Source organism: Melozone crissalis, unplaced genomic scaffold, assembly GCF_028551555.1.
Source record: "Melozone crissalis strain CALT ecotype California unplaced genomic scaffold, PUWL_Pcris_2 ptg000016l_1, whole genome shotgun sequence".
NCBI classification, from domain to species: domain Eukaryota; kingdom Metazoa; phylum Chordata; class Aves; order Passeriformes; family Passerellidae; genus Melozone; species Melozone crissalis.
In genome coordinates this window covers 27,776,953-27,798,783 of record NW_026535794.1, presented here as the reverse complement: position 1 = coordinate 27,798,783, position 21,831 = coordinate 27,776,953, and the positions used below count along the sequence as shown (strand labels likewise).

At 36.2% G+C, this 21,831-nt stretch overlaps 1 protein-coding gene across 3 annotated transcripts in view; it reads right to left on the bottom strand.

The window, feature by feature from the left end:
- The window catches only part of PHF14 (PHD finger protein 14), a 160,712-nt gene that overhangs the window by 25,700 nt on the left and 113,181 nt on the right, over positions 1-21,831 (bottom strand). For 2 of the 3 annotated variants that reach the window (XM_054273575.1, XM_054273574.1), the window contains one exon: positions 6,904-7,017. The exons of the other annotated variant lie outside the window; for it this stretch is intronic. In XM_054273575.1, coding sequence (XP_054129550.1) covers positions 6,904-7,017 — 114 coding nt within the window. The remainder of the gene's footprint in view (positions 1-6,903; positions 7,018-21,831) is intronic. 3 annotated transcript variants of the gene reach the window in all.

The following is a 21,831-nucleotide window of genomic DNA, read 5'->3' as shown; positions in this document are numbered from 1 at the left end:
ATGTGGAGGGTCTATCCATGCACAGATCTGTGCTGAAACCCTGAATGTTTTCCTGCAGTGAACTTGCAGGCACTCCTGACAACAGAAATGCAGCTGACAGAGTAAATTCCAGGAGTGTCTCTCCTTTCCCCTCCATCACTGCATGAGAAAGACATTCTTATGCTGATGTGTGAGAATGTACAGATGATGGGGTATTGCTTGCTGCTCTAGGGGTCTTTAAATTCTTTTCTCTACCCCAAAGGAGGCTTCAGTATCACATTATAACACTTAATGAACTTCAATGCTGTGCTTTTCTCTGGGGTCCATGTGCAGACAGGATTTCTGAATTCAATTTTTTGGGTATTGGGGAGAAACCTCACAACAGTTATTTTCTAAATTTTTAGCACGCTTTTAAAATCTCTTTTAGAAATACGGATGTATGTCAGGCAATAAAGGAGAAAACTGCAGGGATTTTAATGGCATCTGCTTTGCTTATTACACAATAGATATTTTAGTCATCTATATATAAAGTATCTTTGTGAAACCCTTTAAAATATGATTTCAAACCAATGAATGCCATTTTCTATTTGCCTTTAATTTCCTCTCAATAGTAAGTTCATCAGAGTGTAACAATTAACTAACTTAATTAAGCTAACTTAATTATGTTCTTTCATAGGTCAATATGTAGAGGTACTCAGATTAATAGCAGAGCTTGTAAAGTTAATCTTCTTGTATAATGCAAATGATGCCCACTCATGTATTAAATACCTTCCTGAGTAACAGATGATATAGGACTGAATGTACTTTAAAGAAGGGCAGAGACTGTGAAAAGGTTAAATAAAAAGATGTCTTGAGTTTGTGGAAATTTTGAACAGATCTAATTCATTTTTTAAATTAATAATGTTCTTCTAAGAAGAACCCTCATTTCATAAGGCCATTTTATGCTTAAATATACATAAATAAATTTTGACTTCAAAAGCAGAACTGCATGACAGCATTTTCCAGCCATCTTGCGACCTTTATATTTAGTTATTAAGAAGATTACATAAAACAGTCATGTGAAGAGATTAGCAGGAAAATATGAATTCCTAACTCCAGAGCATTTACATGCTTAACTGTATTTCCCAGTTTATTTTATGGAAGAACCACTTCAGTAGTCAAAGGTATTATGTTCCTTTTCTCAGTTCATTATTAATTCACTTTTAACACAGTTAGACTCTAAGGCTCTTTAAGCAAGTGGCTTACAACTTTTGTTCTGAAATATTAATGGGAACTACAGTAACAATAATAATTACTTGTAGAAGCATGAAAAGTAAAATCAAACAAATCTCTTGAGTGCCAAATGATCTGAAAATGTGACTCAACTCCCTTGTTTTGATAAATGAGTCTGATGACTGGAAGACACTATAACAAGAAGAGTTGGATTATGGGCCAAATCATCCATAAGTAATTCTACAAGGAACCAAACATCAGCCTTTTCTACAATGAATCTTAGATCCAAAAAATATTCAAAATGCATTCCAATCCCAGGTCTGTAATCTGCTGCAACTCTTCTGCTGTCACTCAGAGAAAACAAAGAGGAGGAGTGCAATAAACATTATGCAATAAACACCTTCAGAATGTTTACTGTGAAGGAGCATAAAGGAAAAGAACCCAGAAGTATGAAAACCACCACTGCTCAGAAGCTTTAAAACCAGAAAGAAGTACTAAGAAATGTACTGGAAGAATCCATCCTATGTCTACCAGGATATGGATGGTGCAGATGATCCAATATGTTTCCTTCTCTTTGTTAAAATATGCCTTTTTTTTGTTTTTGTTTTTTCTTTGTGGTGTTTTGACTGTTTGCAGATCTCAGTACAGTAGCAGGTTCAGAGTACAAAATCACATATCAGTATCACTGCTGATATAAATGGGAATTATTTACTTACGATACAAAATAAGGAGTAAGTTATCACTTATGATTTTTCATGAGGAAACAGACTGTTAGGTGCACACAGCATGGACATTTACAATTATTTTTCTTAGTGAGGAAGCTCCTCAGAAGTTAAACAAAAAAAAAATAGTGGTCAAGATTAAATATGAGTCCAACTCACCCTATGTCTGTCACTAGTTTTTTTTTTTTTTTAATTAGCAATGGGTCAGAAAGAATGCATTTATAGCAACAACTGTCTGACACAAATTTTGTATTAAATGCATTCAAGCCAGCAGCTATACAGAATAGAGGGAATATATGGTTAGGCCAATGAAATTTAGAAAAGAATGCACAGGCTTTTCACAAGTGCAAGCATAACAGCTGTGCATTTATACATAAAGATACAAACACAAATATATTTTATCTAATACATTCTTGTGTTCTTTAATAGTGCAAATAATCTCTCTACTTCTTGATGGTGCTTATTCTTCATGATGATTATTTTCTGAAATGAATTATGCCAGTGATGGAAATTCAGTTATTCAATAGTCTAATAACAGCAGATGGAAAAAGTTATCACATGATGATTATTACAAACTTTCCCATGGCATTACTTTCAATTCAGTCATTTCAGAACATGTTAGATCATATTTTGTTTAAAAAGTAAAAATCTCAGTGTAATAAAATACTGTAAGGATGGACCGGACACACTGCTGATGAAATTCATAGCTTTGGGTTTAAAAAAAATTCTTTTTGTACTAACTTGAAATGCAAAAGGGACTGTTTCGGAAAGATTTCAGCCCAAGATCAAGGAAGGAGGATAAATCAGGAAACAAAAGACAGTATCAGCAGCCAATTGTATTAACAGAAATCATGCAACATTTCCTTCCCTTTTATAGGAAATAAAGCAGTTAAAACTGAATTATACAATCCTTTTAGGATGCTTGTACCATACTTACAACTAATGGCAGATGACTTTAGTGTGTGACACGTCTTTTTCTATCAAACAAATCACTATACCTTAGCTGTACATTACTTATGGAAAAATGCCTGTGCTCTATCCAGATAAACTGGAAGCACTGAATGTCTAATAGTTCAGAACCAGGTTAGAGGGTACCTATCTTAATCCTTCCTTAGCTAAGAACCACAACAATTTGCACAGCTTTTACAGTTTGAATCCAGCATCCAAAAAGCACCCCAGACACATCAACTATTCTGGTTCATATGCTATGAAAATATAATTTATATTTTACCCTAAAGTGCTCCATGCTTTGTATGCGCCTTTTTTTTTTCTGTTTGTTTGTTTTGGTTTTTTGGTTGAGGTTTGTTGGTTGCTGAATTCATTTTTCTATCCAAGAGAAAGGATAGGACAGCTTTTCCTCTGTATCTGTACTGTTCTGCAATGCAGACATTCAGATTCAGAAAGATTAGCTGTTAGCCTCTAGGCTTACACTATTAAAACATGATTAATTAATTTGCCACAGGATTGGCAAAGGAAATTAATACACATAACTCATGTACTTCTATTTTGCTTCTAATTAAACAAGAGAATATGCCTCTTATGAGACTCACATTTAAGGGAACTGTCAAAATCAGTATTTTCTTACTTAGATAACAAACCACTGACACCATCATCCCCCATGGACTAAAGGGCTGCTTATGAGAAATGGTATCAAGAAGACAAAGCCCACCCATCTTGCTCTTTAGACACATGAAAAAGGCAAAGTAAAACTACTTCAGCAACAAATCTCCACTTTCTTCAGCATCTCTGTATATCCATCAGAAACCAATGTAAATATATGTACCAATGCAACTGCCAGATGCAAAGTGAAGCTGACCACAGAACACAGAATAAGGGTCATGAAAGCTGATACACCAACCTTTCAACTTTATTGAACAATTGCAGTGTTATTCAAGGAAGTGCATTTGTGCATTTAAAACATTTTAAAAGCTTGCATCTTAAATAATCACAACATCCAGAGAATTTCCTTTCATCCATTCATGGTAAAGAATGTGTAGTATCAGAGAAAAAAGGGCATACTAATGTAACAGTGATGTAGTTCTGAATTTTGAAAGTCTTGTGGGAACAAAAATTCTACCCTAAGTATTATTACTGGAGGAAAACTGCTGAAACTATATAAACTGCTTGGAAATTTAACAAAATTACACTGAAATTAGGATGAGACACGTCTCTCCCCTTCCAAATGCACTGAATTCTTCTTTCAACGATACTTTTCAAATCCAATTCTTAAAAACTCCTAAGAAATACATACAATATTAAATATCAATCACATCCTTATTTTAGGATGGACACTAATTAAAATTATTCAAGCATTCAAATCTATACAACTTAAATTTTACAGAGGCTTGCACAGCTTTTGGAAAGACAATAAACTATCTTTCTAACTTTAAAGTCAGTTGAGTTACTTTATAACACAAAAGGTTTCTGCGTGCGAAATACACTGATGAATACACACACTTTCCTGAATCGCTAACAGATGATTCAGGACACCAATGAAATTCACAGAAAATTCACAATTGATCCAACATAGAATTAAATCTAACTTTGGAGCATCAAAAGTGGCTGGGAAGAAGGGCAGCAGTAAGAGGAGTGGATGCCATTCTGCCTTCCTGTTGAGGAGAACTCAATATTTGACCATCATTTCTAATAGGAGGAATGACTGGACAACAAAACAAGACCTCATTTGAGTGATTAAATTGCATCCCACAAATAATATCCTACTGATGACACAAGTAACTGAGGGTAAGATTCAGACTGTCGTATCTGAGAGGAAATCAAATTGTAAGCAGGAAATAAAAGTGCTTTATCCAAATTAATGTGGCAGTTCATGGGATTTTCCATACTTTCTCCTACTAGAAGTTGTGTCCTCACATTTGCAAGCCCAAGACTCTTTTTGAACACCATTCTCCACAACCTTTTCAAATTTTCTGCACCTTCCTGAAACCCTTTGCTGTTAGCCACCCTGCCTTCTTTACTCTTTTCTCATATTTCTCTATTCCACAGCTGCATTTGAGCTTTTCTTTAACAGCCCTCACCAATGCTGATGGTTTGAATTCAGATGAGTCATAAATTATACAAATATACACCAGTCAGTAGTCAATTCCACATATTAACTCATTAAGCAGATATTGAAAGATGTACCAGAAGACTTCAACAAAATTTAAAATAAAAAGGCATTAGCTTAATTCAAGCTCTGCAAACACTTTTTGGACCTCTTTTTTAGGGTGTAATTCACAAATGTTTGTTTATCATGGTGACTTACCCGTCAGTAACTTAGATGTTTTGTTTCATGGTGAGTTCTGAATTTGGAAATTCAGCATACTGCTGCTCCCCTCTCAAGGTCCCCTGCAAATCCAACCACAAAACTCTTTCTGACTCGCCTCTCTCTCTTTTGTACAAACTGCAGTAAATATGATTGGAGAAAGTCTCATTCCCTGATAAACCACATCACCCCACATTCAGTAAAACAGCTTCAACAGGAACCATTACTGAACTGTTTGTAAAATTTGAAAGGTGTATTTCCATCTTTTGATTCCCTGAAGCTTCCTCTCCCCCACAGCTGAGCTGCTTTCATTCCACAAAAGCAAAAACTGTACACCCATCTTCCTCTTAGTCACCTTAACAACTAACCATATTTCATTCCTCTTTCTGCAGGACTTTTCCTCTCTTTTTATTTTAAATCACCATCTGTGCTCTCAATTTTAATTTCTCCAGTGGAGTGAGGTAAATTGACACAGCTGAGAATTGAGAGGTAGATTCCACATCTCTCCACAGACAGAGGTCCCTTTGCTACTCAGGAATACACAAAAAAGTATTACTAAAAGCTTGTACTACTCTGTCCTCAGGACTGCTTAGATGTCATAACCTGACTTTCTATCTGGGAATATGCAGTGATATCCCAAAATAAGTGAATCTACTTGGTCTTATTCAAGGAGACACTCTTAAGAATTCTCCTGGCGTCACACTCTGGACCTTCCCTCTTCTTCAGACAAAGTGACAAGACTATCAGAGAAATGAAGATATTTATCTAAAGGCTGCACTAAACTAATAAATAGCATTGTATTTCCTATGACTAGCACTTCATACTCTCCTTTCCTGCAAAAATTACTGTCAAAAAAAATCTCAGAAAAAAAAACAGCAAAGACTAGTCCTTATGTACCTGGTACTTGATGTATTTTGAAGAGTAGTAATACAAACTAAACTGTTTGAATAAGCCAGGATTAAATGTTAAGGCTACTACAAAGGAAGGACTTACATCTCACAGGAAAGGTTAATTTAGGGATAATAATGGTTCTCTGGGAAGATGATTGCCATCATGAAATGAAGTTATGAGTCTGAATTCCACAGACAACATCTCCTCCAGCTATAGTGTAATATGATTGGGATGCACAGCAGGGACAGAAAACACCCTGAGTCATTGGCTGCCCTACCTTACAAGCACCTTTGCTTACAAAACCAGGATGTATGAACTTATGACTACATCACTACTACTACTATGACATCACTTTTTGAAATCAAGAAAACAAAGAAAGGCCCAATCTCAGGAAGAGTCTTTCCTTTGCACAAACCAGAAGTAAGACATACAAATTTTGTGAAGGATGATAAAAGTTTATATCTACCTACATACCAATGCACAGATTCTATTTCTGACTCTCCAATGTAATGAAGTTCATTTTGCCAGAATCTAACAGGGCTCCTGTTACTGTCATGGTGTGACAGATAGGAAGGATTTAAAAAAATCCTAATTACTGACAGTAAGAAACAGTATTTAAAAAGTAGCACATATTATGGAATATACTTGTAGGTACCATTAATAATAGTTCTCAGTTTTACCTTGGTCTTGCATGCTGTTTATATGGGAGTATAAGACAGAGCTGTAGCTTTAAAAAGTCTCTGTTATTAGTAGTACAACACTAGGCATGAAAAACAGAGGCAAATGTGTATTCCCCACCAGTTAATCTTGGAAAAAAACAGACACAGAATGTCCTACCTCTTCTGGACGTTTCTGTGCCACCGATATCAGCTCTTCAGAGCTACTTCTTGAGGTAGAGGGTACCACGTTACCTGGGGCCTCTGAGACCACCTCATTTGACGGCTCGGAGTCCTGAGGGCAACAGACACAAACAGACCCCTCAACAGCGTGTTGATGTGGCACGCCAAAAAAATGAGACTTCCCAGAGGAACTGTGCTTTAAGCACAGCGAGAGAAATAAAAAATACTTGAGGTCTGAAATTCTATTCTTTTTATTCTGGGCAACTTCTTATGCTCGAATGAAAAGCACCTGTCATATAATTTCTTTTGAAATAATAGTATTTTCTTCATTAGAGAATTTTAAGACTATTAATTAGTTACAGCATTTCAGAATTGCGAAGTTCTGAATAAACATGGTTTTTTACCCATACCTACCCCTGCTCCTGAACCGCAAGGAAGGGAATATTACATTTTGTCCACTTATGGCAGATGGATGCTTCTGCAAAACAGCTGGAGCCATGCTAGAAATGCCCCCAACAAATGTATTTTACCAGTCACTGCAAACCAATATAGCACACAACCTGGTAAAGTTGAAAAACTTAGTAGAGTTTTCTATCTTTTAGTAAATTTAACATTACAGTAAAATAAATAAAAATTCTTAAGTAATTTACATTCTATTTTCCAAATTGACTTGATTTTGCCACACAACATGACTGAATCATTCAAAATAAAAAAACACTTTAATACCTGCACTGCTTCACACAGAGGTTTTGATAACAGCATAGTTTGAGATATTTTAATGCAGAGAAAAAATCCATTAGTCAGTACAATCTCTACTGTGCTTGTAATGCTCATACAGAAAGTATTTTAGATGTCATCGCTTAGCAAGCAGAGTATCTGCTTTTGATATATCACTTTCTTTCTACATTCACTAATTGCAAGGAAATCAAGATTATACTTTTGGAAACTGCAAGCTGCAGAGCTCATTATTAAGTTTTCAAACATAACAACCTGTAAGAAGTAAATTAAAATTTCATAATGATAATATTCAGCAATTGCAGTTTAGCCCATTGCATAGAAAGGGAAAAAGTGAGCACTGGTCCAACAACCATTACTGAATCACACAGACACAGTAAAAGAATTAACACATGGAGGGAGTTTCCAAAGACTATAAAGTGGGAAAAGTACTTCTGTGCTTAAATATTTCCAATAAAGATTTTTTTATACCTTTTTCATTGTATCACCTCTCTGAGACTTAGAAAAAGGATGCTCTGGACCATTTTGTGCCATGACACTTTAAAATTCAGGTTTGGTATGAGGAGGATACTTTAGGAAAAAAAATAGCTTTTAGTGAAGACTAAAGAATGCCATCAATTTAAATGTTAACAGTGAAGTCCAACTGCCATTGCACTGAACTGTTTTATGGGCATAATGCTGGATCTGTGGAACAAAAGAAAAAATGAGGTATCTTGGAAGAATATCTGCCAAACAGAGTGAGCTGCAAGAAGAAACATCTCTAGCATTCAGATAATAAAAGTCTGATTTTCCCCATGCTATATATGCAATCAAAAGGAAATTTATAGCATGTTTATCTTGACAGCTCACTGGTTTCCCTGGACTTGTATAGGCAAGCATCTTCTCTCTCAAAGGCCACCTCAGTTTGGTCCCAGTGAACTATGATGTTGAAGATATTTTTCTTGTTTACCCAATTAGCCATGAGCTCATTCTGAGTATAGAACAGTACTGTTTTCTCCTCGAGAAAGTTAAATCAATGCCACTTATCAGCTCAATATGTTTCCAGAAGCTCTTCTGTGCTTCTTACAAAAACAAAAGTAACAAACACATCTGCTGGAAGAAAATTATACACTTGTCTGAATCTGTTGGTTCAGTGATTTTTCTCCTTGAATTCTGCTTGTATTTTGTACCTGAACAAGCTTTTGTTATGCTGCTATTACCTGTGGCCAGATAATGGTGGCAACCATTTTCAGTTACTTGCTTTTTTAAAGTAATAAACAGTGCTTTTCAAAAATTATCTGAGCAACTACAATTTGGTAAGCTTACATTTCCTGTTACATTTCTTTGTCTCAAGAAGTCCATGGATTCTTTTTTACATCAAATCTTGAGCATCTTCCTCTCCAGCAGCTTGGCCATCCTTCTCCTAAGAACCAGCTGGCTAATTTAATACTTCTATTTTTAGAAAGATGGATGGAAACCTAATTTGCTTTATTATTCAGAAACCATTCCAAGCAAATATGCTTCCCTTCCCAATTGCTCTGGTTTTATTCTCTCTTTTCACATTGTTTGTTGGTCAGAGTATGGTGCTAATGATGCCAAGGTCCTGGGTTTGATTCCAGTATGGGCCATCCACTTAAAGAGCTGAACTTGATGATCCTTGTGGGTCCCTTCCAATCCAGACTATTCTGCAATCTAAATATGCAACACAGGCAATCTGTGTTGCTCTGAACTAGTCTGACAACATGTGAAATACAGCTTTCAGAAAGAGACATATTCAGTAAGTGGAATGAGATCCTTTCACAGATCCATGATACCAATGGTACCAATAAAAATGCTGCAAGGTGCAAATGAGAACTTTTACAGAGCTGCTCCCAGGTGTGTTATGAATATGTGGCCAAGTGAGCAACAGTTTCGGTTAGAAATCCTGGTACTTTTATTCTGGCAAGAATACTGCTCTGAAAGAGTATTAGTATCATTTACACTTGTAAAGTTGAAAAACCACTACCACTGACCTGAATCAATATTTTTACCACGGAAGTGTTAAAAGGAAAAATATACTTCAAAAATAATTAAAATTTACTCTCCTGAAATCACTTTATTATTTTTTCAAGGTCCTGCATGATGAAAACAATGACAATGACACTATCATTGATCTGTCAGCCTCAGCTGTAGTAGTGATGGACGTGGTGGTTTATGGACATTTAATCACAGTAACTATTTTGGTACATGTCTTTTCTGGTGCTTAAGCTCTTCCCACTTCATTAACTCATTATTACATGTTCTAAACTACACAGGAAAAATCACAAATCTGTATTTTCACGTCAGACAGATCAATACATAGCTTTATAATGGATCACAGTATTTAGTTATATTAATTAAAAAATTATGGGGGAAAGCCATTAAATGGTACTTCCAGCTTCCTAAAAATGTAGAAATACTTTGTGAAAATACAAGTGCATTATAAAAAAAATAAATTCAAAATTCTCAGTAATCATTTTTTTCCTGAAAAATGCAGATTTTGATCAAAGCTCCTCAGAATACGAACCTTCTTGGACTTACAAAACCTTGAAGAGGAAATGAAATGTGTAGACATTTTGACATGTTTATGCAAGAAAGATATCCCTGCTTTTAACAATGACTCTTCTCCTGTGACCTAAATGCTCATGCAGTCTGATAACACAACTGCATAGGCTTGATCAATCTCTTTTCTGCAAAAAATCATATTTTAATTACATGTTGACAGAAATACATAACAAATCAGATATTCTAGTCCTGGGATGGAATGCTTACGAGTTTTTGCAGTATTCAGTTCTCTTCTTCCCTTCACTCCAATTGGTGTATTTACTTTTTGCATCTACCATACAGGAGCACACATTGTGCCTTCAGTTTTGTGCTTTTCTGTGCAGAAGGAACACTGACACAGTATGCTGAAAAATCAATAATGCATACAGAACAGATGTGGATTTCATCTGCAAGCCACATGAAAGTGATAGATTTCAAAGGGAGATGTTTATGTTTTATGCTATGCTGATGTTGTGGCTTAATTTAACAATTTCACTATTCTCACATTTTGCTTTTCAAAAACCAGACCTTTAATTCCAGATTGAGACACATACACAGGTATGCATGGTATATGAAAATAGGATGCAGATATGTATATACAAACATGTGTAGTCTGTATATACATATACAGTCAAAACACACAGTGAACATCATGGTAGCAAAATGCTGTATTTACCAATCCATGTTACTGTCAGCACAGATACTGACTTAACAAAATAGAAACCAACATTGCTTCTTATTGTAAAGAAAATGAAAAGCCAGTGTATGTTTTTATATTTTTAAACTATGCATAAAATACTTTCCTAAAAAGCTCAAGAATTTCCATTTGAAATACGATGATGGAAAAATAGTGTCTTAAACAGTGATCACACCAGCCTAACAGCCACTACCTTTTCTGCTAATGCTTCTTTAGAACAAAACTAAAATAGGATTGAAACAAATCCTTTATAGATGATTTCAAGCTGACAGGTTTGAGTACATTATGTTAACTTTGCATCGTTTTTCATCTATCATCCTTTACCTTGGTCCAGTTGAGAATTACACAAGTCATAAATTAGCTTTAAACAAGTTTTGAATCAGCCTGGAACTAGTTTTCAAATTAAAGAGCCGTCAGTATATTACATCGTACTGTCATTTTATTACCCCAATCAATTCTGTGTGGCCTGAGGTAGAAAGAAAATGGATGCTGTCTTCATTTGCAGAGGGTTTATCTCTCACACCAGGCTGTGAAAACATGACTGCAGTAATGAATTGGACGCCAAAGTTACTAACAAAGACTTCCAACAGCAACAAAGCAGAAATACTTGTCCCCCTTTAGACTTACAGAAGTGAGCAGGAAAAAAAGGCCTTTCTGAAACATGAAGACAGCTTCTTACAGTTGGAGCACTATGGGATGAAATTAGCACGTTTTTACTGAAGTGCTAAAGTGCTCACAGAGTGTCATTTCCAGCACTGAACAGAAAAAGCCTTCCTGGGTCAGACTCACAGCGTCTCTCCAGCCCAGACCATGGAACATCATTCCAGCAGCAGAGCAACCACTCCTCCTGTTCTTATTCTCATACCCCGGGGGCATGCTTTGAAAGTATTTGCAACATCTTAGCCAGAATTTCAGAAGATCTGCTGCAGACAAGATATCTGCTCCAGAGTTCACAGGTGGCCAAAGCAAATCCTCAGGGAGAAACACAGAGTTTATCTCAATCTCCTCACACGCAAGATCAATCACTTTGCTGTTCCTCAGATTTTACCCTGTGTTAGTTAATGAAGCAAGAATATGGGCTTTAAACTTTTAAGTCATGCTCCACAGTTGTAAAATTTCCCTTTGTCTTTTATTATGCCTTTGTCATTCTCTTCATGCTGCTTTTATTCAACATCTGACAATATCCTCTCTTCTTCTGCCCTCTCCAAAGATAGGAAATTACAATTGCAACCTCTAACATTCGTGGGCTAACCTCCTATGCTGCCAGTCACAGAGGCAACACTGTTGTTATGCCCTTGGCTATTTTCTCTCTCTGGAGAAGGGGATGATGACTTCTATGTTTATACACTGTTAACACAACAAGGTCTCTTTCTCAGCTCACTGTGAAACCACCTCAGTTCAAGCAATAAACGTTAAGCTGTCTCTAAAACTTCTGCCTTCTTTTAGAAACAGAAACAAAAGAAAAACCTTTTATAGTTATCTCTTTTCCAAATATAGAAATTAAATTACATTCTTTAGCCTCACACTAGTTTTGCTTTTTTCTTCAAACTCCTTTTGCAATATGAAGGACTTAATAAAGGTAAAGGTTTCCATAAAATACCCACCTGTTCCAATTTATTATCCCTTTATCTTCCAATAAACTACAGCACTGACAAAGTATACTTACATCTTTGAAATCTACCCAACTTTCCAAGTGCAAAAGGTGAATTCCCACATTAACTTTTGTTTTAAAATAAGCATGCTACTACTGTTAGTAATTTACTAGAAGTGTTTGATTAAACTATCAAAGGAACAGGGTCTTCTGTTTTCTCTGGATGCCTTCTTCAAATAGAAAAAAAATTATATCTATTTAAAGCTAGAAAGAGCACTCTCAAAAAGTTTTTTTTTTATCTATTCTTCTAACTTTATCACATGCAAATAGAAACAGAAAACAGAAGAACATTTTACTGTTTGAAGGTATTATCATTCACTGACCTCTGGAACCTGAATTAGTTTCCCCTTTCTAGCTCACATATTTTCTACATTTCCATTAGTCAGTGTTCTAATCCTACCTCTCATGGGACTGAATTCTCCACCTTCTCAATCAAAGTCTCCTGGATTATTGTATTTCCTTTTCACTTTCTCACCATTCACTATTTCCCAACATTCAAAAGTTATTCTTTTAGCTACCCTTTCAATAGCTGCCTTTTCTGATCCCAGAAGTCTTTGAACTGTATTAAAAATTATCTCTTAAAATGCTGTAATTAATAAAACCACATTAGAATACAAAAAAGGGAATTAAACTTCTAATTATAGCCACTCTAAACACTAAACTCATCCTGTGTGTATAAAATAAGGAATACAACTTCTCTGTTATTGCCATGGATTAAAACTACTGACCACAGATATAGTACAGCTTAAACTATTACCAGAAATTTCTGTATGAACATGTATGTCATCATCAGGAATTTTTAGAATTTCTTTTCTAAAGGAAAAAACCCAGTATCTATCTTTTTGTATGTGTGTTAAATGTCCTATATCCTGCATAGTTTGGTAATTATCTGGTGCACCAGAGTAACAGATTTTATACTAATATCCTTTTGCAGGATATTAATATATGGCAAGACTGCTGTATTATGCTATTATCAGTGCATGTAAGAGTAATTCAGTACTTTCTCCCTTTCTTTGTCCACACCTCTTCCTTCCTATGCATTGCTCTGCTATATTTTTCGTATTGTGAATTAGGTTACAGGCAGATGCCATAGCCTAAAAAGTTATTTTTGTCCTCATTTTATACTTGATGGAGTTTATAGACATTATTTTATTTAGTTCAAAAAGCTTTTAATGACAGTGCACACATAATTTATTACAGCTGGATCAGGATATTTAATTTTCCCTGTGCCTGTTTGGTACAGCTCTGACCTCTGCAATCTTTTTTTCCCCCATCCAAAAAAAAAACCTCCCAAACCCAAATCTCAGGAGCTGCAAAATAAATTCTCAAGCACAGCCCAAGCATCTAGAGCCACAGTAAACGTGGACTCTTGATTTTGCTGCTGCTGTCTCTCACACAGGTGATGTGCAGTTCACACACTATAGGTGTATGTAATATTCATCTGGTACATGTTTACTGGGGTATAACTCTGGGTACATGTTTACTGTGTGGCTGTATGTATGTTAGATAGCATTGCAATTACTGACTTGGACATATTTACAAAATTACATGGGCATTTTACACCCAACATTTAAAACAAGACTTTCTAAACAGCAGATGTACAAGATCATCTGGTATCACTCCTGGTGAGCAGTGCGGCAGCTACAATAACTCTATTAGTAAGGCTACATTTGGGGTTGCAATTGTCTCCTTCCTTAACCAAAGGAATTTTATTTTATTTCTTTCTTTATTTATTTAATTTTATTCCTGCAGAAATGATCAGGGGCAGATCATAGCATCCCTTCATATAGTCTTTCTAGAAGAAAGTTTGACCCAGCTGTATTTCTTTTCAAGCCATTTTTAAAATGCTCCAAACTTTCTGTGCTTTTAGATTACTGAGACAGTGACAACTTGGGAGTAAGGTACAGAAGAAAACTTACTTTCATCTCTTTGGGTCAAGCTGCACATTTGCACTATTTATGGTCAGAATAGTTTGCTTTAGTCTACTTCAGCAGCTTGGAAGAAAGCATACACAAAATTTGCTCACAATATTTGGCTAATTCTTAACTTGAATGAGAAGATTGAACACTTGAGAAGATCTCTGCTCCAAAAAGCAGCTGCTTTATTCTAACAAAAATAGAATGTAGCTCAAAAAAGGCTTTCTTTCAAGCACACAATCTTCAGATATTATGCATCAGCATGCAGAGTGTGTCTGTCAGATGTTGGAACAAAGCTTTAAATTGTACCATCTAACTTAATTCTCAAGATAGGGTCAGCACATTCACAGGGTTGTGGGGGGGTTTTTTCATCTTTGAGAAGTCCTTTAAGTAATATTTATTTAGCTCCTTACATCTTCATCAGCACTGATTCTTGCTTTTCGACTCCTTGAAGTCCAGATTTTCGCAACATAATGCAAAACAGGGTTATATTAAAATGTGTGATCACTAAAAGAATCACAAAATTGTCAAAGGCTACTTTTTAAATCAAGACTTGTTTTCATCTCTCCCCACTTCCAGAATTTTCTTCCTGTAGCAAGATGAAATAGAAAAATAAAGGGAACAGAATAAAAATGAATAGAAAAGAAAGGGATTGCTCAGTACATCCTTTTTTGCAGTTTAAGTTTATTACATAAGTTTTATAGCTCTCTAAATTAACTCTACATGGCACCCACCTGTTTTTTTCAGAGGTTTTCTATAAGCACTCTACACTTCTCCAGAGGAAAGTTCTCAGTGTGTCCTCCAAATCTACCTTTCCACTTTTGCTGCAATCCTATTTCTTAATTCATCCCATCCTCCCCTGTAAGGGTTTCTGTGCATTTTCCAAGTGGAATTTTCTCATTCTTATGAATGCGTGTGTGCTTACAGCTCTCCTTTTATGCCAAGGGCACTTCTTGTAGTCCCATTGTTTTTGCCTTCATGCTTTTCTCACTCCTGCTCTTTCTGTCCCTCTCTCTTAAAAACTACCATCATTTATTTTCAACTGATAAAGCAGAAAAGCAAAACATTAATTCAAAGCTATATTAACATCTCTAAAAGAATGAATTAAGTATAAAAAGCTTTCTATAAAAATATTTCCTACACAATATTAGAGATCTCTCTAATATCTGAATGTTATATCATATATGTAATATATAATATATATGATAATGAAAATATATGATATATAAAATATAATAATATTCTTTACATCCTTTGAGAAGCTTCAAACAAATGTCAGCAACACCATTTTGTGGGTGCCCTTGATTTTTTCATTCATGCTAGTCACTAGAATAATGAAAGAAAATTTCCATTTAACTTTATACTAGTAAACAGAGATACATACACTTATTAATTAAAGCAGCCAGATAAAACACTAGGATATTTTATGCTGGCACACTTAGCTGTCCTGACAATACGATGTTTACTAAAAAAGGGAATGAACAGCCCAGTTGACACAGTTTAAGATGTGATATTAATCAGGCATCTTTTGCTGAGCTCATAGGAATTGAAAGGTTACAACTATTGCTGCAGCTTTAAAGTACCCTCATAAAGGCCTGGAATTTCCTCATTCCTCCCTAATTAAGAACACTGCAAATGATACATGGAATGATGAGGCTAAATTCACACAAAATGTCAACTTTACTGCCTCATTCCTAGAAGCATATTTATATTTTCCCAGTGGTGTTTTTTTCCTAGAGATTACTCCTACCAGACAAAAATCCTTTTTTTCTCATCTGTACTAGAAAACATACAGCAAGTATCTTACTCTTAAATATGGTTCCTTATCACTGTAGATCAGATGCTTTCAGTTAAAAGCATACAGTGCTTATACAAATGGACAAATGATGAAATTTGGTACTCTAGCAATATAGATATGTGTGTTAATTTTTAGGCTTTTGATCTTGAGACTAGTAATACAGATTTCCACAAATTATCTTATCAAAATAGGAATAAAACCACTATTTTAATAGATGAAACTGAAACACAAATATACCTTTAATACTAGGAAACTGTGGTGCGACAGGAGCAGCTCTTTAGAGCAAAGCAGTTGGTGTTGACGACCAGCCAGATGCAGAACACATATTTCAAAGATACAGCTGGTTTGGTCATGAAGACAGCATGCCCATTAGCAGTCAGAATAGATCCTAGGCTTTAGTGCCCCTTGACAGAAACTCACTTTGCACACTCCTAAAACCACTCCATAATACGAAACAAAGCAGAGTCACTGGTGGCAACTTGGTAATTCTTTTCAAAAATGCATTTCTGACCTTAAACTAAATAAAATCCATCAAAATCAGCATATCAGAATGTAGGACCATTCAAGCTAGTAATAGGATTTTCCAAAATAACAGGGTATTTTAAATACTAGCTTCACTCAGAGTACAGCAGTGTAACCCTGGATCATCAACAGTTCCTCTTCCTCCTCCTCAGATTCACTGGAAACTCTCTGTCCCCACTTTTGTCCATTTTAATTTTTCCCAAATTAAAAGAGAAAATATAAGAGAGACAGACATATTTTATGCCTTTTTTTCAGACAATGGTTTGACTGCTGCCCTGAATTAACTGGTGAACACATCCCATATCATAGGGAATATCTCAGCTCACTTCCCTCCTCCTCTTCTTATGAGGGTTCAAAATAATATCCCCAAGGGAGTGCCTAAACCATTTTACTGTTCTTTAGCTGAAGCAGGTTGTTTTGCAGGGAGGGATGAGTCAGTGGGTAAAATGATTCATTGTCTATTAGCCAGCATATCTATTGTCTTCTGACAATTTTACTATTTTTATTTACAGGAGCTTTTCAGTCTCTGCCTATGCTATACTCAGAAAGCACATGAACAATCACAGGTCAATAGCTCATTTATTGAGAGAACTATTAACAGATTAATAGACTACAGCTCCCAAATCTCAATCTTTTTGTATTTTCTCATAATTACCTTTAAATGTTAAGATTCTTGAAGTTATCATTACATGAAAACAAAGATTTTAAAGACATTCAAGAAGTTTCTTACCACCAGCAAGTTACAAAACAAAATATTTAGAACATCAGTGTGTTCTGCAATTCCTGTCTTGTGCAATACATTTAACTAAACAAGCAGTGGAAATATCATGCAGTAGGAGAATGTGGTAGGGCAAATGCATATTCATGTGATATAAAATGTGCTTGTAAATATTAGTACCTCGTATGTATCCTTATTTATTGCATTGGACTGGTTACAGATTTAATATTCATTATGCCAATGACTGTATCACTCTGCTGACACCCTTCTATTTCCAAAAATAAGTATGTGATGTGATTACCTCACTCAAAGTACACTTGTGGGTACCTTCCACAGACATGGAGTTATCCTGCTATTTTATCTTCTTTTTGACACTTTTCTTTGCCTATTTATATCACATCTGAAAGGATACCATCTGCCCTTCCGTCTTCATGAGATTAGAAGCCAGAAAAAATTTTGATATCTACAGACTCCAAGGTTTTCCACATATAAAATCTTTTGGTAATGTTTGTCACAGCTTAAATATACTTAAGACTTTTCAAACACGCACAAAGATGTTTCAAACCACTGAACTAGATAATAATTTTCAACGGTTACCAGAGCCACATTTACTAAAACATTTAAGATAAACTTAATTACTACTAGAATTTAACAATGCTCTATACATTCTAAATGTTTTGTGAAAATCTTTTCAAAAGCCATCTTAAAATTCCATATAATTATTGTGCATTTTCTTGGTAGAACTGATTGTAATGCTCTTGCAGTTATATTCCCACACAAGCTATCTGCTGAGCCAATTTTAAGAGGATGGAGCTTTTCTGCTACAGAATGCTAAAATCCAAGTGATGAGACACTCCTTTGCAGAGAAAGTGGCTGACACAGCACGAATTGGCAATATCCAGCTGTCTTCTGGGAAATGTGATTAAATGTGGCTACTACTAAGAGAATTTCTGTTTGAGAATGGCAACTGAACCTCACTTCCACTATCTAACACAATGACAAAAAGCAAATCTTGGCTGTACTAAAATCCATTACTTACCTAGCACTTAATAAAATGGCACTTTTTTTGGGTTTTCCCTCTCACTTTTCTCTTTCCTTGTTCAATATGATTAGATTTGGCCCAGGCAGCATTAGCAATTTATACTGATGAGTGACACATTACTTAAAGTGACATATATGGCTACATTTCTTTGAAATACTTGAAAATAAAATCAACCTTGAGAGTAAACACGAGCACTTAATTGGGTAACTATGATAATGTGTTCAAATCTTATACACAGACCAACAATTAAAGATCTAATTCTTCTTCTGTCATACAGAATATGATTACAGGTGATGTGCTAAAATAATTTGCAAAGTAATAAACCTGGACTAATGAGGAATTAAAATATATAATTCTTCTTTAATTACATACCTTCTAGTTCTATGTAAAACATAAGACAAGAAATATATTCCTAGGTTAAGAAATTTATCTCAGAAATCTGTAAGAAACAGAACAGTACTTTGCAACATTAGGGTGCAACAGGATGCCACCAGCCTCCAGACATACCTTTGCACATCAGGAGTCCCTGTTTATGTCATTGCAAAGCACACACCTTGCAATCTCCTGTTGACTGCTTGATTCTTGATGAATATTCAAGAATTACTCACAATGGAAATGTAGGGTTTTTTAATGCTGCTGTCCTGGAAGCCTATCTCATCTAACTCAAGAATTTAATCAGGATCCAAAAGGTTTAAAAATTCAAGTCAGTTACAAGCTTTTTATTCATACTTTTTTCCCAGACATTACCAAATTCAACACATTCTACTAACTAAGTATAACAATTAAATTTCCGAACTGAGTATTAACTGGAAGTAGTGATGATCAATTACAATTTATTGCTAAATTTGTTTATGGCTCCACTGTCAGCATGAAGTCCCTAATTATCAATACCCAAAGAGCTCCTTATTTTAGGAACTCTAGAAGTAGGAAGAGAACTGGATTGATAAAGTAAATCTGAATGTACATCAGTGCTGTAAGCTATGATTCTTGGGAAGCTACCATGAAGCAATTGTGACACATATGTATCTTCCTTTTGTGACTTCGCTTGAAAAGGAATGTAAAATGGAGAAAATTTGCATTAAAAACCGTACTTCCTGTCTTTTACATTTCAATATAGCATCTTCAATATGCAAAATTCATTGTCACAATACTTCCCAATATTGTACATATCTAGAAATCAAATTTCAAAAGCAAGAAAGAGAAAGCCTACAGTTCTGTAAGGTGCAAGTAACCTTGTGTATTTTGCCCTTCCTATACACTACTCCTCTTTCAGCCTTCTCACATTCTTTGAGAATATGCATAGGTGCACACCAAAGAGGATGTATAAAATCTTCCTGTTGTGCTGTGCTGCTCAGAGCTCAAAAACTGCTTTTGTTTTTTATTCTCTCACGCTGTGTTAGCATAAAACCACATTTGGTGGCTTTATTTCAATCATGACACTAGGTGATTTCTGGATTTTTGTCAACTGCAGCTAGCTCCCAGCAGAGATTTCTTGCCACTCCGTACTACAGCAACGTAGGCTGTAATTTCATTTTGTCATGGCTTAGGAAGAGTAAGTCACGATTCAGCAGCAGAGCTATTACCCAGATAAACCATAACTGTAAGCAGATTTTCTTAGAAGCATAACCTAAAGAAGGTACAGAGTAGCAGCAGCATTTTGAACAGCTGCCCATGAAGAGATTTTGCTTCCTTATTCACTGCCTTAGAGTAAGTAATATTTATTATACATAAACTAGAGCTTCAGTAAATTAAATATTAGATTGTGTATGTTTAGATTACATGCATTAGAAATGTACAACCTCTATACGGTTTATTATTTGTTTCCAGTATTATATTAATCAGGTACCTCTTAAATGTTCCACTGGCAATTGGACTTGGGTGTGTATTTAACCAAAGCAATAATTAATAAATGAGTTTGTTTCTAATTTCAGCCATCCAGCTTTTTACTTCAGTAACGTATTTTTCATCACAACAAAGCAAAATGATCAAGACAACTTTTGAAAAGTAGGACTACTTCAGTCATAATTTGATTTATGTAATACAAAGCCTCATAAAAATAAATCTGCTTCATTTTTGTATTGTGTTTGTGTGGCAAGGTTTTGGCAGCAAGGCAGGGGGCTGCAGGAGTGGTTTCTGTGAGAAGCTGCCAGAAGCTTCTCCTCCATCTGATGGAGCCAATGCCACCTGGCTCTAAGAGGGACCCACTGCTGGGCAAGGCTGGGCCCATCAGCAACATGGATAATGTACTCAAGGATAATGTACTTCAGAAGCAGGAAAAACCTGCACAACAGCACCTGGAGAAAGGAGTGAGAAGAACAGCTCTGCAGACACCAAAGTCAGAGCAGAACGAGGGGCAGGACGCGCTCCAGGTGCCAGAGCTGGATTCCCCTGCAGCCCATGGTGCAGCCCATGGTGAGGCAGCTGTGCCCCTGCAGCCCAGGGAGGGTCACAGGGATGCAGAGATCCACCCACAGCCCATGGAGGGTCACAGGGATGCAGAGATCCACCCACAGCCCACGGAGGATCATGGGGATGCAGAGATCCACCCACAGCCCACGGAGGATCACGGGGATGCAGAGATCCACCCACAGCCCACGGAGGATCATGGGGATGCAGAGATCCACCCACAGCCCATGGAGGGTCACAGGGATGCAGAGATCCACCCACAGCCCATGGAGGATCATGGGGATGCAGAGATCCACCCACAGCCCATGGAGGGTCACAGGGATGCAGAGATCCACCTGCAGCCCACAGAGGAGCTCCACACCAGAGCAGGTGGATGCCCAAGGAAGGCTGTGATCCTGTGGGAAGCCTGTGCTGGATCAGGCTCCTGGCAGGAGCTGTGTCCCCAAGGAGAGAGGAGCCCACTCTGAAGCAGGTGTGCTGGCAGGACTTAGGAACCCACTGGAACAGTCAGATCCTGAAGGACTGCACCCTGTGGAGAGGGACACAAGCTGGATGGAGCAGCTTGTGAAGAACTACTGCTCTCACACTAAGACAAAGAACACTGTGCAAATGTTCAGCTTTGGAGAAAACTCTGTATTGCTGGGTTATTTATGAAAAAGAGCAAATGAAGGTAAGCAGCAAGGGATTTGTTCCTTCTTCTGCATAACAAAAAATAGAAGGAAGAAAACAAACTTGTAAACGAAAAAAATTTTGGACCAAGTCCCATTAAAATGGCTCTTTTCTTTTTCTTTTTTTTTTTTTTGTTGTTGTTTTTTACAAAAAAGTGTAATTTAAAACTGCAGTGCATATTTAAATCTCAATTTTCTATAAACATACCACAGGGAAAAGAGACTCTTAGCA